Genomic DNA, 13,768 nt, shown 5'->3' with positions numbered 1-13,768 from the left:
CTCTTCTTCCGTCCCCATCCCCCCCCCCCCCCCCCCCCCCCCCAAGATAATTAGGATTTAATTTCATTCTCACCTATTCATTTGTCTAAATATGGGTGTTTAATTATCCATCTCGGCAGATGGATGTTTCTGCCTCTGTGTGGATCTGAGCTATTCCTTTGGTATGAGGTTTTCCCTCCCCCCTGCTTATAACTCTCTGATGCAGTGTTCTTATACTTTGAAGTTTAGCTGTGCTAAGTCTCATTATGAGCCATGCCTTCGCCTGGCACCGAGGATCGCTATCTGCAATCTACCCCTGTCAGTAGCTGCAACAAACCATGAGAAGTTTTATGGAAGGCTGAGAGTTGAACTTACAGACTGAACCCCAATGGAGAGCCAGGAGCCCAGGCAAGCTCCTGCTCTGACATCAGTTCCCTTTGCTGCCTGAGCAGATCATTTCACCCTCCGGCCTTGTGCCCCCTTTGGCAGTGCCACGGCTGGGAGGTACCTGCCTGCCTGCTTCCTTGGCATTTGGGTGGGATGCGGACCTTCCCACTAAGGTACAGGCTGTGCAGTCCCAGGATCTGAGTCAGAAAGCTGGGAGTGATGACAGTTCCCAGTGTGGATGGGAGCTTTTGAATGAGGTATGTTAGCTGCATGGATAAAAGGAACGTTGCAGCCCTGCTTTGAGAGTCCAGTATGAGGAACACTTTTTCCCTGCCAGATAGCGTTATAATAGATGGATGTCTACTACATGTTGTGAGCTCCAGAGCTGAGTATCTGTGGAAAGGAGAGGCACGTAGTTAGCGGAGTTTTAGGGTGAGACAGAATGGTTAGTGGTGCAGCAGAATGGGATGCTTTGTTGCTGTGCATCTTTGTGTGCCAGCTACACAGGCTCCGTGAGGGCCCTACGGAGCACCCACAGGGGTGTAATGGGAGCACATATGTGGTCCAAAGTGGACTATGGCCCACTGTTAGGCTCTCAACACTGCTTGGAGGGAACGCATGTTGCCTTCAGAGAACCCATGGGGCAGGTTACCTTAACCACAGGTTTTCTGAATTGTAATTTTTTCATCAGGAAAGGGACCATGGAGTTTTAATCAGACAAACATGGCATTTAATCTACATACAGCTCAAGGCCAAACCCTTCCAGTTTTTTTGAGGGCACTGAAGAATGTTTTATGGACAGAGAAACAGGAGAAGCACAAGATTCCTTTTCAGACCTGCAGTTTGATTTCCAGCTGGTCCCACAGAGTTCATTGCTGTGCAGTATTTGGAGCTCTCCCCACTTCCACTGTGCAGCTGCCAGGATCTGATTTGCACAGTGCAAGGTGCTGAGCTGGAATTAAAGGGGGTTTATGAAGGTTTTGTGTATGTAGGAAATCTTGTATTCTAGGGAGCAGTGCGAAATCAGGCTTACCCCACCCTCCACCAATTCCACTCTCTTGTGAGCAGGCCAGACCCTTCCGGGCCTGTTATGGGCCCTTACGGCTTTGGCTGGCTTGAATTTCCTTTGAACTTTGGGTTCAGATCAGCTTACCTGGGAAGTCCAAATGCGTCCCAGAGTTTGACCAAACTTCAGTTCATGGACATTTTACTCAATGCCCCAGTTTGGCCTGCTCTTTCCAGGAAGTTTTAAAATGTTGTCTGAATTTTAACTTTGAAGAACAACTGTTACTGCTATATGCTCAGTAGCTGGGAAGTACCTATTCCATTTCTATTTGCAAATAAAATGTTGGGAAGATGGAAAGCTGGGATAGGTTTTCTAAACTGTTACATATGAGGAAGAAGAATAGGAAAAACTAGGTACATGTGGAACTACTAAGTACAGTTCTAAGCACAGCTTTATTGGTGGAAGTTAGTATCTACTAAAATCTAACAATCCCCTAAAAGAACTACTCGCCCCTAAAAGAACTATTCAGAGAGCAACCAGACTCCCTTTCTGAGCCAGTCTTGCAGGAAGAGCACAAAAGGTATGCTATCACATCAGTAAAACTTGCAGCAGCATCATGTCTTGGATGTGAAATTATTTCCACGCTGAGTCGTTTTCAGTTGGTTTCTGAACTAGGCTGAAGCAGGGGCAGCCATTCAGAAAAGCACTTAAACAGACACTCAAACCTGAGTTAAGTCCCATTGACTTCACTGGTCATGCTTAAGTGTTTTCTGGCCCAATTCAAAGCACATTCAAATCGGAAGAAAAGCTCTCTTTTACTTCAGCAGGTTTTAGATTAGGCTTTTTCTGCAGTCAGATGGCCTTCAGCTACACACTGTTGCTTCTTCTAGTTGAGGACAGAGGCAGGAGTGCTATAGGGATACACAAAATATGCAAAAGTGCATTTGGCCTCTGCTACTTGTGATATTTGCAGCCACTTCTGTTTAATGCTTTTGGGAACCTACAGCTGCAGGAGCTGATTTATACGCACAGCTAGGAACCAGCATGTTCACTGGCAGATGCTGAGAGATGTGGGAGTGGGCTTGTGCAAGGATGCGGGCTCACTTGCCAGTTTGGTCTCAAATGGCTGGGGTTCTCATCAATCATGTCGACATGGAGGAACAGTGGTGGTCACAGACCTCCTCTGGGTGGCGGGGGAGATCAGTGCTCCCCGGTAGCGAGTGGAGACACCAGACCACAGAAGGTCAAGCCATCTGCCTTAGCCCTCTGGGTTGATGTAGGTGCTGTCTAGTAGCAAAGGGGGGGAAAAAAAAAACCCGAACAAAAACCCAACCCCCTTGGCTGCTCTGTCTTAATTTAGGATATTCATCTAGAATCTGCTATTCCTGCTTGTCAGCAGGCAGAGCGACAGAGTATGTGAAATTAATTTCCGAGGTGGGAAATTGCTAATAATTTATTTACAGCTGGGGTGGGTGTGGAGGAGGGAATACTGTACAGACATATTTGGGTTTTCTTCATAAAATGTCAATGCTTAGCTCTTTCTGCTTCCTCTGAACATGTCCTATTAGTTGAGACAACATCCTGCAGTCCCTACACCTATTAGGGAGACTGCTTGCAGGAAAGAGAAGTTCTCTCACCGCTGTACAGCTCACCTGCAGGTGTCTCATTTACAGCACTGTGAGTCCCGCTGTGGACACTCGGGACTGCCATGTGTGTGCAGTGTGGCTCGTCACAGCACCCCACAGCTCAGAAGAAGGCAGTAGTTGTGGTTGAGAGCTTGGGAGAGGGAGTTTGAGAGGACCATGGGTGGGTTGTCATGATGGAGCAGATCTTTTAAGTGGCAAGAGATGCAGTGTTCAGCGTGTGCCATTGACCTCTCTGTTTGTTTGTTAACAGGATACACACCCACTGGGATTTAAACATCTCCTTCCGAGAGACCTCTTGCAGGTACCATTTTGGGGCACCCTCTTTGTATGGTAGGCTAAGAGTTTATGATATGTTACTGGCATATGGATGCTGTTAGATGTAAATGAACATTTCTAACTGTCAGTGCTGTGGGTTTTTTTCTTCCTCCTTTGTTCTTCTTTCTCCCCTTACTACATATCCTTTCTTTTGTTTTTATTTTGGGGAAAGTTGTCTGTGGGGGGAAACAGTCTCTTTTCTGTTGGAAGAGAGAATTGATTAGACTTGTAATGAAAGCCCATTATTGGTTTTGATATGTTTACTCTGGTCCCTTTTTGGAAGAATGCAAGGTTGGGCTGGCCCAGATCTATTTCCCGACACGAGAGACATGGGAGTCTGCATCTCATTGGCAAAAGTGATTCTTTGCACAAAAGGCTCACTGAAGGCCAAACCGACTGATGCTCCTGAATTGCTCAAGAGTTGCAGTGTTGTGCTTAGCAAACTTAAAGCAGTGCTACCTTAACAGCTGGGCCTGTGACTGCAAATGACAAGAATCACTGGATGACAGATGCTTTAGATAATATGATAGCACTGAGACACCCTGGTCCTGCAAAACCTTCTGCATGTAGGTGTCCGACTGCAGTGTTGAGGTATGAAGTAGTGGAGCCGATAGGACTCTGCATTTTACAATGTGAAGTATGAATGGGTTGAACTACAGCTGCAAAAGTGCAGTGCAAGAGTATTTACAAGTCACCTTGGGAAAAAGTTGACATTCAAAAAATGACAAGTGTTTTACAAAGCATAAATAAAAGAAATTACATAGAAGTCTGAACCGTGAAAAGAGAAGGATTGCCAAACCAGTCTGGTATACTGGTTTTAAAGTCTGGTTTCCTGCACTAACAGATACCCTAAGAAGGTGGAAATTCATAAATAGAAGATACCCAGTTACAAACATGAATATTCCTTTGTGACCTCTGGGTCAGCTGATACCCTGAGCATAGTGCATTTTCTTTATGTGTTGCTAGCAGTCATAAACTTTTCTAGCCCTTTAAAAATACAGCTGCAGAAATATGCCTCTGCACTAGAAAAAGAAAACTGGAATTTTGAAATTTCTCTTTTATACTCAGTTGCCACATCTGAGTGAAATAGTTGAGCCTGGCAGGTGCTGCTTGTTTTCTAAACCAAGAAAAATTAATCTGTGCAGCTGTGAAACTTCTTGGGGAACATAGAGCAGAAGGTGGTAGATAGGGTGCAGCGCAGTCCAGAATCTGGTTCTGTATGTGCTTCATACGTATGGGGATACTGCAGAAATCAGGATCTGGTCCGTTGGATCTGCTTGCAAATAGCAGTCCACTAGCAACTTTTTTGTTTTGCTAAAAGTAGTTTCTGATGCTTTGTGTAAACTTCCTGTTCAGTTAGAGAGTTGAAAACAGTAGGAAAATATTACTGCTACTACTACTACTTGTGGAAGTGCCCACTGCATGCTAGACACTTCACAAACATTTAAGAAACGATTCATACTCTGTAGAGATCAGATTGTCTGGGCAAGGGAGTGCAAATAATTTCATCTGATGACTTTTGTGACAAGACTTAATGTGTATAAGACTCAGTGCAGCAAATGTAGTGTTTACTCAAGAGAACATTGTTTAAGAGCTTTAGAGAGACGTACCTATCAGTGCTGCGGCTGATGTGGGCATTTCACTGTTGTATCGCAAGTCTGAGAATGTTTTGCAAATGTAAGCATCAGTTACAGGAGCAGAGAGTATTAGAAATTACTTCCATCTCCATCACATGCCCTTCAAATGCAGTGCTAACAAGTTCTGTCCCTGTTCTGTGTGCTCCCCAAAAAACCTGTGGCACAAGAGTGAAAGTGGGCAGCGGAGAAGTGAAGGACAAATAGTCTCTGTCATTTTAACCCATCCACACATACCCACTCCCTCCCTCCCCCAACCTGCGGACAACTGGGACTGTTCTGTCAGCAACGTTGGTGTGTGAAGGTCATAGCCTAAACTGTGCACCTGGAGAGACAAGTCCATCTGTATTTAATTGAGTACTGGAGTATGAATTAAGTCTTGGCATCGCCATGAGGCTCCGTGAAGGCAGTGGGGAGTGGAGGGTGGGAAATCTGCACTGATTCATACTCCATTAGGGAATGAGTGAGGGCAGAGGTATTCACTGGTATTTCAGTAAGCACAGACTTTGTGCCTGAAGCATAAAACCCCATGATTTCTACAATTTACGATGTTAAGAATACAGAACCCCACCCTGATCAGTAAGCGTCTAGAAGCTAGTCTAGAAGGCACATCTCACCCAGCACTCCTGTAAAAAACAGCTGAAGTTTTTTGTATGGCAGCCTTTAGAATAATATCCCTGGTTTGTTGCTATAAGCTTTTGGGACTCTAAAATACAAAAGAATGGATTCCTTCCAGGCAGACCCTTTCATGATAAATTTCAGCCTAGAGCAAACTTTTATGGCTGAGTTATAAACTCCTAAAAGCCAGAGGTTTGGAATGAAAGAGCTGGCACAAGCCTGAATTAAGAGCCATGTGAACGATGATTCTGCACAATGGCAACTAAGGGTGCAAACACCTTTGGAAATTAGAATCCCTATCTTAAAAAAAAATTCTGAACTTTCAATGCATAGAATAAAATAATGGTCTGATTTTTATGTCAACAAGTACACTTTTTGGGCTTTCTCAGCTTAACTGTTTGTTCCCTTCAGTTTAGCTCTCTCGTGGCAGAGACATCAGTAGTTCCTCCTGGGAACAGAAGTTTTGCTTTTGCAGATTAAACGGTTAGTCCAACTATCAAAGATGGTGCCCATCCAGCTAGTTCAGAAGAATACAACACGTGTTATGCTATGTGGCAAAGAGGGTCATTTGTGTGTTTATGTGTTGGTACAGAAAAAGGTTGTATGTATTTAAGTGACCTAAATTACCACACAGTTCTGTAAAACATCTGGCATATCTAAAATACATCACGGGGTGGCAAAAAGGTTTAGCTGACCTTTGTTCTCAGTGACCTGCGTAATTCAGCACATGGGAGTTACACAGGTCATCCCAAACCCATGCCAGGAAATCATTACGATGGACCACACTTGCATGAATACACACAGTCACCATGCTATTTTAAATCAAGCAGGTCTGAGAACTGCCATCTTAATTTACCTGCCTCTTTGCCATAAGTTTGTCTTTGATCTTCCTTTCCAAGTTGTCAGAGGATACCTGGATTCATTGGCTTTAGCCACCTTAGAATTGCTGTCTGCGTTGCCCTGGATAAAAAGACGTTTAACTGAGTCCGTATCATTCTATATGCAAAGAACCAAAAGCTCAAAATAGGGGAATTGTCCCAAAAGGGGAGATTAAGATCTCTCCTTGTCTTGCCAGGTGCTTTGCTCCCTTCCCTTTTAAGCTTTGAAGTTAATACAGGTTTAAGTTTTTGTTTACAGCTAGACTTCCTTTAACATTGCCTTTTTAAGGTAGAATTCCCTTGTACGGACATATTGTTCCTGGAATAATTCGGTGAAATGTGTTAAAGTTGTTCAGTAAATGATGCGCTTCTCCTTTTATTTCAAGACAAGCCTGTCAAATTTTGAAATAGTAAACACAAGGTTAAAGCCTGGTCTCCGCCACGAGTTGCGTACTCTCCGCTCCCACTGATTTCAGTGTGAGTCACAGTTGCTCAGCACCACAGGCAGGATTACCTTTCTGAGGCTGAGGCATCTCATGAAAATAAATTGTGGAATAAAAAGGAGTTCCAGGGAGGAAAAGGATTTTCCTTCTATTTGTTGCCGCTTGATGTCTTGAGGGAACTGCAGGGAGGTGAGTGGGAAATAGATAAGAGGCCATGCATGTTAATACCATGCAGTGATGCAGCTCAGGATGGAATAAACATTTTGCCCACCTGAGAATTTCAAGACACTGTCAGTGCAATTAAGCCATCCCTGTTTCCAAGGAAATCGAGAGTTGTTTAGTGTTGCCCCTGTTAAAGGCGGCCCAACTGGTAGGAAAGAAGATGGTATATAATTTGGTTAAAGCTGCATAAAAAGACAAGGAGCGTAGCAGAGAATTGAGCTAGGCATCTTGACATTCAGCCACATGCTTTAGCTTTGGCTGCATGGTAAGCAAACTCTGAAAGAATATCTGAGGCAGCATTTCTGTCTTCAAAGTCCTGTGCTGGTGTGGGCATAAAACAGTGACAAAGGAAAGAGGCAGGAGGATGCAAGAGAGTCTCTTCACTGCCGTATGAACAAAAAGCCACTTGAGGGGACATTCCAAGCTTACTGGGCCTGCCAGGGGATAATTTTATCCAGGTACATGCCACAGGAAGGCTGCATAAGGAGATGGAAGGAAAACAAAGGCATCATTTGCCCAGAGCAGATAAAATGCATTTAACAACCACAGTTTAAAGAAAGGTTACAGCGGTGTGTAACCAGCCTTTCTGGATGGGCATGAACCATATTAGAATGTGTTTTAGACAGACAGACATTTGGCCAAGAGCCTGTGCATCCGTGTGCATGTGTACGGGTATGTTTAAACCTGACTGTAACATACTTAGTGGGCCTTTCCACGTTGATTTAACCCTGGGATAAACCCTTACTCAGCCAGAACTGAGTTTAAACAGCAGTGCTTACACTGGATTGTTACATGTACATATTTGGTCTATGTGGTACAGCTGCACACTTTTTAGAATACTGTATTTAAGGAGGAATGAAACAGGTTAGTCAGGAAGGAAGAGGACATTAAACAAATCAGGCGAAGTGGAAGAAGCAGATGAAAAATACATGGGAAATGGGACAGGAGAAGAAAACTAAAGGGAAATTCACTGATTTAGCTCATTCCTTTGGAAGCTACACAGGGAGAGAAAAAGAAAGCAGGAGAGGAGAATTGAAAAGTAGGTGGTTCTGAACATGTCAAGGCTGATCCTGACTCAGCAGAAAGTATTGCTGTGTGATGCAGGTAACATTATCAAGTGCCAGAGCATGCTGCTGCTCTGCCCTTTAAGGATTGATATAGGATGGCTTCTGGGCTGTCTTTATTTATTTATTTATTTTTCCTAGTAAGCTTTTGCCTTTTAATCTGGGAGACCTGAAGTAGGTACTAGAAGGTCACAAGAAGTTTTTAGCACCTGGAAGCTAGATGTGACCCCTTTATGCCCTGCAGTCTTTAGCATCTGCTGCTAAAAGAGCTGGTATTTGTCAGATAAGCACCTTTAAGTTACAGCAGAAAAATCAGACAGTGGCAGAGGGACAAGAGTGCCTTCAAATGGGGTCCTGCCTTCACCCTTCCATGTGAGTCACTGATTTCTGCCTCGAGACCAACGGACAGCAGGGCTGAAGCAGTAGCCCCGACTGAAATAGCTAATAGTGAGCTGAACTAAACAGAATGAGTCACATTTTGCCCATCTGATTTAAGTCAGGCAGAGAAGACTGGTGAAATACCAACTGTATGTAGACCTGCAGAGCTGTTTCCATAACTCGTGAAGACTTTGGAGGACAAGTGTGAAGCTGACTCTTGACTGTATGCTATAGAAAGCTCAAAAAGATCCTAGTGAAAGACCGCAGAATGTATTAACTGTGACTTCTGGATTCGTATGGGGAGGACACTTATTTAACATGAGGCTGAATTTGGCCCTTCCAGATTATTTCTGTGGTAGCTTTGGGACGTAGACTGCTTAAGGAAATGTTTTAATCCTCGTCTTGGCGGAATATACAAAGAGCTCTCACCTTTGTAACTATTAAAGTTAAAGCTGTGAACCAGGACGTGGTTCCTGAAGGCAAAGCCGATAAATACAAGGAAACTCTTGGCTAATGCCACTGTTGTTGGCAGTCAAGGCATGGCTATGTGGAGACAATATGTTGGAAGGAAAAGACTTTCCAGATGGGTGAACTCAGTTTGTTCATCAAACAGTGACATACCTGTTTGATTTTAGACAATAGTTGCCCAACAAGTAAATGGATGTGTTCTTTTGTTTAACTGGAAGAAGAGAAGTAAAACCACACCAAATCCACATAGTTGATAGACATTAACAAGAACGTTCTGTGTCAGAATGAAGAGCATTTGGGAAGGTTCAGCCAAGGAGCTAAGCCTCCAGTTCTTTAGAAAAAAATATGAGCAACCTTTGCTTTGCTTGTGTTTGATCACCCACAAAGCATCCATGTGAAGTTTGAAAGTGTAGATACTGAGATAAAATGGGAGGAGCTGCTACGTATGGGCCTGATGTTCCATCACCTGCTTTTTGGGGACTTCAGATGGCAACAGGACAGACTTCTGGCTCTATGCTATAGAGTATATGGTTTCCTTTTATTTGTGGATCTAAATCCCCCAAAAGGCTGGTACTGGCAGGAAACAAAGTTGTTCTTGACACCACCTTGCTGGAAGGCACTGGTGAAATTCAGTTCTAGAAGTTGCTTGTATTCCTGGAATCCACAGAGGCTGCTGGCAGGATGCTCGCCAAGGCCCATGTGAGTGGGTGAATTAGGCCTGGGATTTTCAAGGAGTCATGTAGAGCAGAGTTACCTGAGTAGCTTTTGCTTCTCCCTTTCCTGTAGGGATAAGGCCAAACAAGGCCTTATCTATGGCCTTGTTTGTGCAGAGTCTGGAACGAACATACTTGTAGGGAAGAACAGACGAACAGGGAGGAGAAAATTAGTAGCTATTGGTTTGCTGAAAAGTATTATTTCAACGGAAATAATTATGTCATCATCATTTCATTAGCAATACTTTTTGTTCTTATGTTCATTCCCAGGAAGCTTCATTTGGCTATAGGGATGGGTTAGGGAAAGGAGAGCATTTATGTACTAGCAGAGATTCGGAGAAATGCTGAAGGTGAATAGGTAGCTGATAAACTAGTTTTAGCTTCCATTTTAAAGCTAGAACAACACAATTATATTTCAAATAAGGTAGGTGAGAAAAGCTGTTAGATACCTACAAGGTGAGAGGGAATGTTTAATCGAGAGTAATGCTGCTCTTATTTATCCCCAGCATGTTGTCATCTCTTTAGTGTATCTGTCATGGGGGGGGGGGTTATAATGGACCTTTTGTAGGGCAACTGAAGGGATTCTGGATAAACCGAATATGCGAAGGCATCTTAAGACCTTGGTATGTTGTTGAGATATACATAAGCTTGGTTGCAGCTTTTGGGCAGCATTCTTGATATATTTCAGCTGCATACAGCGATCGAAAAGAGAATCAAATCCTTCTGCTTTTAGATTGTATGTTGGATCAAAACCTGAAGGGCATGTTTCTGGAATAGGAGGTTTCCTGACCTCCCTCTTCCCACCCTACTGTGAAATTGAAAGGATTCAAATATAGGTCTGTCTTGTCCTTAATACATCAGATGTGTGAGTGATTCCTGTAGATCATCAGTTCCCACTGTTCATTGTCTAAACTTATACCCTATCACCCATTTAAAATCGCTCATCTGAGTATTTTAATATTTCATCAGTTCAAAGCAGGCAGCTTAATGAATTGAGAGAATGAGGAGAGTTTGGGTTATTTAAAGAGACCTTATATCCATTAGGCACACCAGCTGCGTGTCAGCGACACATTCTTTTTATTGGCTGAGCAAAACATTTCTATTTGTCTGTTACTGAGGAACATTGGAACGCAGCATCTAGACAAGTCCAAAACTTCAGGGAACGCTCTACACGTCAGCAGGACAAGCCCATTGATTTTGGTGCAAATCAGACGTGCCAAAAAAACTGTCAGGAGAAAAATCAGGACCTCCAGGCTGCCTGGTGCTGCAGGCAGAGGAATTGTTTGGCCCTTCCCTGCAATTGCATGCATGCAACAGGAGCAGCTGCTTAGCTTAGAGGGTGAGGCTGGGCGTGACTTGGATTCTGACAAGTAAAACAGTTTCAGAAGTATTTTTTAAGGGACGAGTCTGGAGATCCAGCATGGGAGACCTAGGAACTTGGGGAAATTTGGGGTAAGCAGGAATGATTAGGTTGGTGTTAATGACAAACTGGGGAACTGAAGGAAGGGTTTATAAATTTGCATGGGAAAACACACTAAGCCCCTGGGAGATGATGGAAAGGAGAACGAAGAGACACTGAAGCTCTGGGATGAGGGAGGGATCCAATGTGAGCTGCAGGAGTCCATGAAGCAGGGGAGTATTGGAGGTTGACTCACAAGGACTCTATAGTGAGGAGGCAGGGGAAGAGCAGAATGGAGACAGTTTTAGGTATTCATGAAATGCACTCCACTCACAATAAGGGCTTGTCACAAGTATGTGGCACCCCACCCTCCAACTGCATTTCTGCTTGCCATGGTTGCCTTCATTATTCTCTTAGTGAAACTTTTTTTGTTAGTGGCCAAGGTGAGCTGTAGCCTGTGCTCGGGGAGGGGAGGGCGTGATCAGCAGGTATGGGCTTGATGGATGTTCAGAGGAAAAATGTACAGGCACTTGTAGTGGTTGTGGCAGATGAGCCGAGGAAGATGGACCATTGCGGAAAATCCTTCTGAAATCTGGTAAAATTGTGTTGGGTTGCTGCCCAACAAGTGTGTGCGTAGAAGGTAGAAGTCAAAGACTAGTCAAGGGACTAGTCGTGTGTACTTGGATGCACATCTGCACTAAGAAAAATGGTAGGCGGGAGAAAAGAGTCTGTAACTAACCTTTAGGCTTCTTGCCAGCTTGGGGTACTGGGTTCCATGTCCTTATGAGAGGAAAATAACACAAGACCTACAGGTTTCCTGCCTCAGAAGAGAGCCGGGGCAGTAAGGCTGGCAGAAAGAGCAGGAGACTGCTATGAACAGCAATGCAAGCATCATACAGGGTTGGTGCTTCCCGGGAGCTGCACCTTGCCAATGACAGGCTTGCACAGTGCTTACACCATGCTTTTGTAATCCGTATACTTTTTACAAATCTGGGTGAGGTGCCTCATCTGGAGGGCCGGTGTATCCTGCTGGTGATGGAGGAGTAGTAAAGCGACTGTGTTTAAGGTTTTCCCTACCTTGTTTGGATTCAGGCTCTCATTATTTCTAATGCTTTGTGCCCTTCTCCTTTTCTCAGAAGTCACCGTGCTCCTTTATCCTGCTGCACGCTAAGCTTTTTGGCTCCAAGATTACAACTGTGGTGGAAATGCAGGATTCAAGATGCATTAGGCCTGATAGTTTTTCAAACTCAGAAGCCCTATCTGCATTACTGCAGACAGGAGGGGAAATCTAAGGTTAAAATGTCTAGCATGGGCACCCCCCTTGCCAAATGCTTTTGTGGCACCTTAGCGGATGGGCACATGTCAAAACCGACTATCAGAATAAGGTGCCAGTAATGATAGACTGGGTTTGCGCTTCATCTCAGTGCTTTATCTCTTCCCCATCTCTAGTCCAGCTTCAATGTGGTGTAGTTCCATCTTACTTTTATTTATGGGCTTGCAGAGAGCCGAATGACAAAGCAGGATTACAATAAAAACATCTTTATACTTATTTCCACCAAATTTTGGAGTTGCCAGCTCTATGAATCATTTTTATGAACTGTCATGAGCATTAATGAAATTTTATGAGCATTTGGCTTGGGACATTGCAGGATGATTTTTTTTTTCCAAGGGAGAATTAGGGCTGTGTTGCCCATGGTTGGGGTTGGGATTTTCAGGCCTCTCAGCTCCCTCCAGTTGGTGAAACTTGTTTACCCCTCCCTCTTTCCTCTTTTCCCTTCCCTCGGCTTTCCCCTTTCCTTCCCTTTTTGCCTGTGTCTGATGGGTGACATCTCATCAGAAGGTGGAGATACCCGAGAGGCAGAAGTGGGGGTGCTGGTAAATTGTTGTCTGTCAAGGTCTATCAAGACTGATGTCTAGGAAGGACAGAGAGTGACTGAGAGGGTTTTTTTACTCAATGATGACGTTTTAAAAGGCAGCCGAAAGACTGAGCAATAAAAATATAACCAAGAAGGCCAAGGAATGAGAGGCATCTGTGCCCTGAGCTTTGCCTGCTGGAAATCATGGTTCTGTCTTCTGTCTAGAGCGCAAAATTCTCAGAGGGGTGCAGCTTACTCCTGTGGCAGTGAAGGTAGGTGGGAGTCTTTCCATTAGCTTCAGCAGGTCCCGAGCTGGATTCCTGAATAACAGGGCCAGTTTGCACTTGGCTGAGCGTGTGAAAGTGCTGTTGAACACATTGCTGGCTACAAAAGTCAGTTGCCAGGTAGATGCGCGGTCTAGATTTTTGCAGCAAATAGAGAAGTTAGAGATAAACTCGGGAAATAAGGAGAAGGAGCCAGAAAGTGCATCACAAGGTAGCTTGCCTCCCAGCAGTTTGCCACATTGCAATTCATGAAGTGGCAGGTCAGAGGAGCCGAGGCTGCCCAGCTTATGCCAGAGAGATCCTGGAGTGTGAGAAGCGGGATGGGGAGAGGCAGTAAGGCACAGAGAGGTCTGGAGGAAGGAGGCAGCCCCTCTGCTCCTCAGAGCTGCATATACATATGCTCGCTTGCATCCAGCTTCTTTGCCTGGGGCTTATCTGCCTATCTCTGGTGGAAAAGTGACACAGCCTGTCAGCGGGT

At 44.4% G+C, this 13,768-nt stretch overlaps 1 protein-coding gene across 1 annotated transcript in view; it reads left to right on the top strand.

The window, feature by feature from the left end:
• SAMD11 (sterile alpha motif domain containing 11) overlaps positions 1–13,768 on the top strand; it is a 150,135-nt gene that overhangs the window by 47,584 nt on the left and 88,783 nt on the right. The window contains exon 4 of the mRNA XM_009274246.2: positions 3,269–3,319. Coding sequence (XP_009272521.2) covers positions 3,269–3,319 — 51 coding nt within the window. The remainder of the gene's footprint in view (positions 1–3,268; positions 3,320–13,768) is intronic.

Source organism: Aptenodytes forsteri, unplaced genomic scaffold, assembly GCF_000699145.1.
Source record: "Aptenodytes forsteri isolate BGI_AS27 unplaced genomic scaffold, ASM69914v1 Scaffold16, whole genome shotgun sequence".
NCBI lineage: Eukaryota > Metazoa > Chordata > Aves > Sphenisciformes > Spheniscidae > Aptenodytes > Aptenodytes forsteri.
The sequence above is the reverse complement of the archived record's forward strand: the minus strand, read 5'-3'. Positions and strand labels throughout refer to the sequence as shown.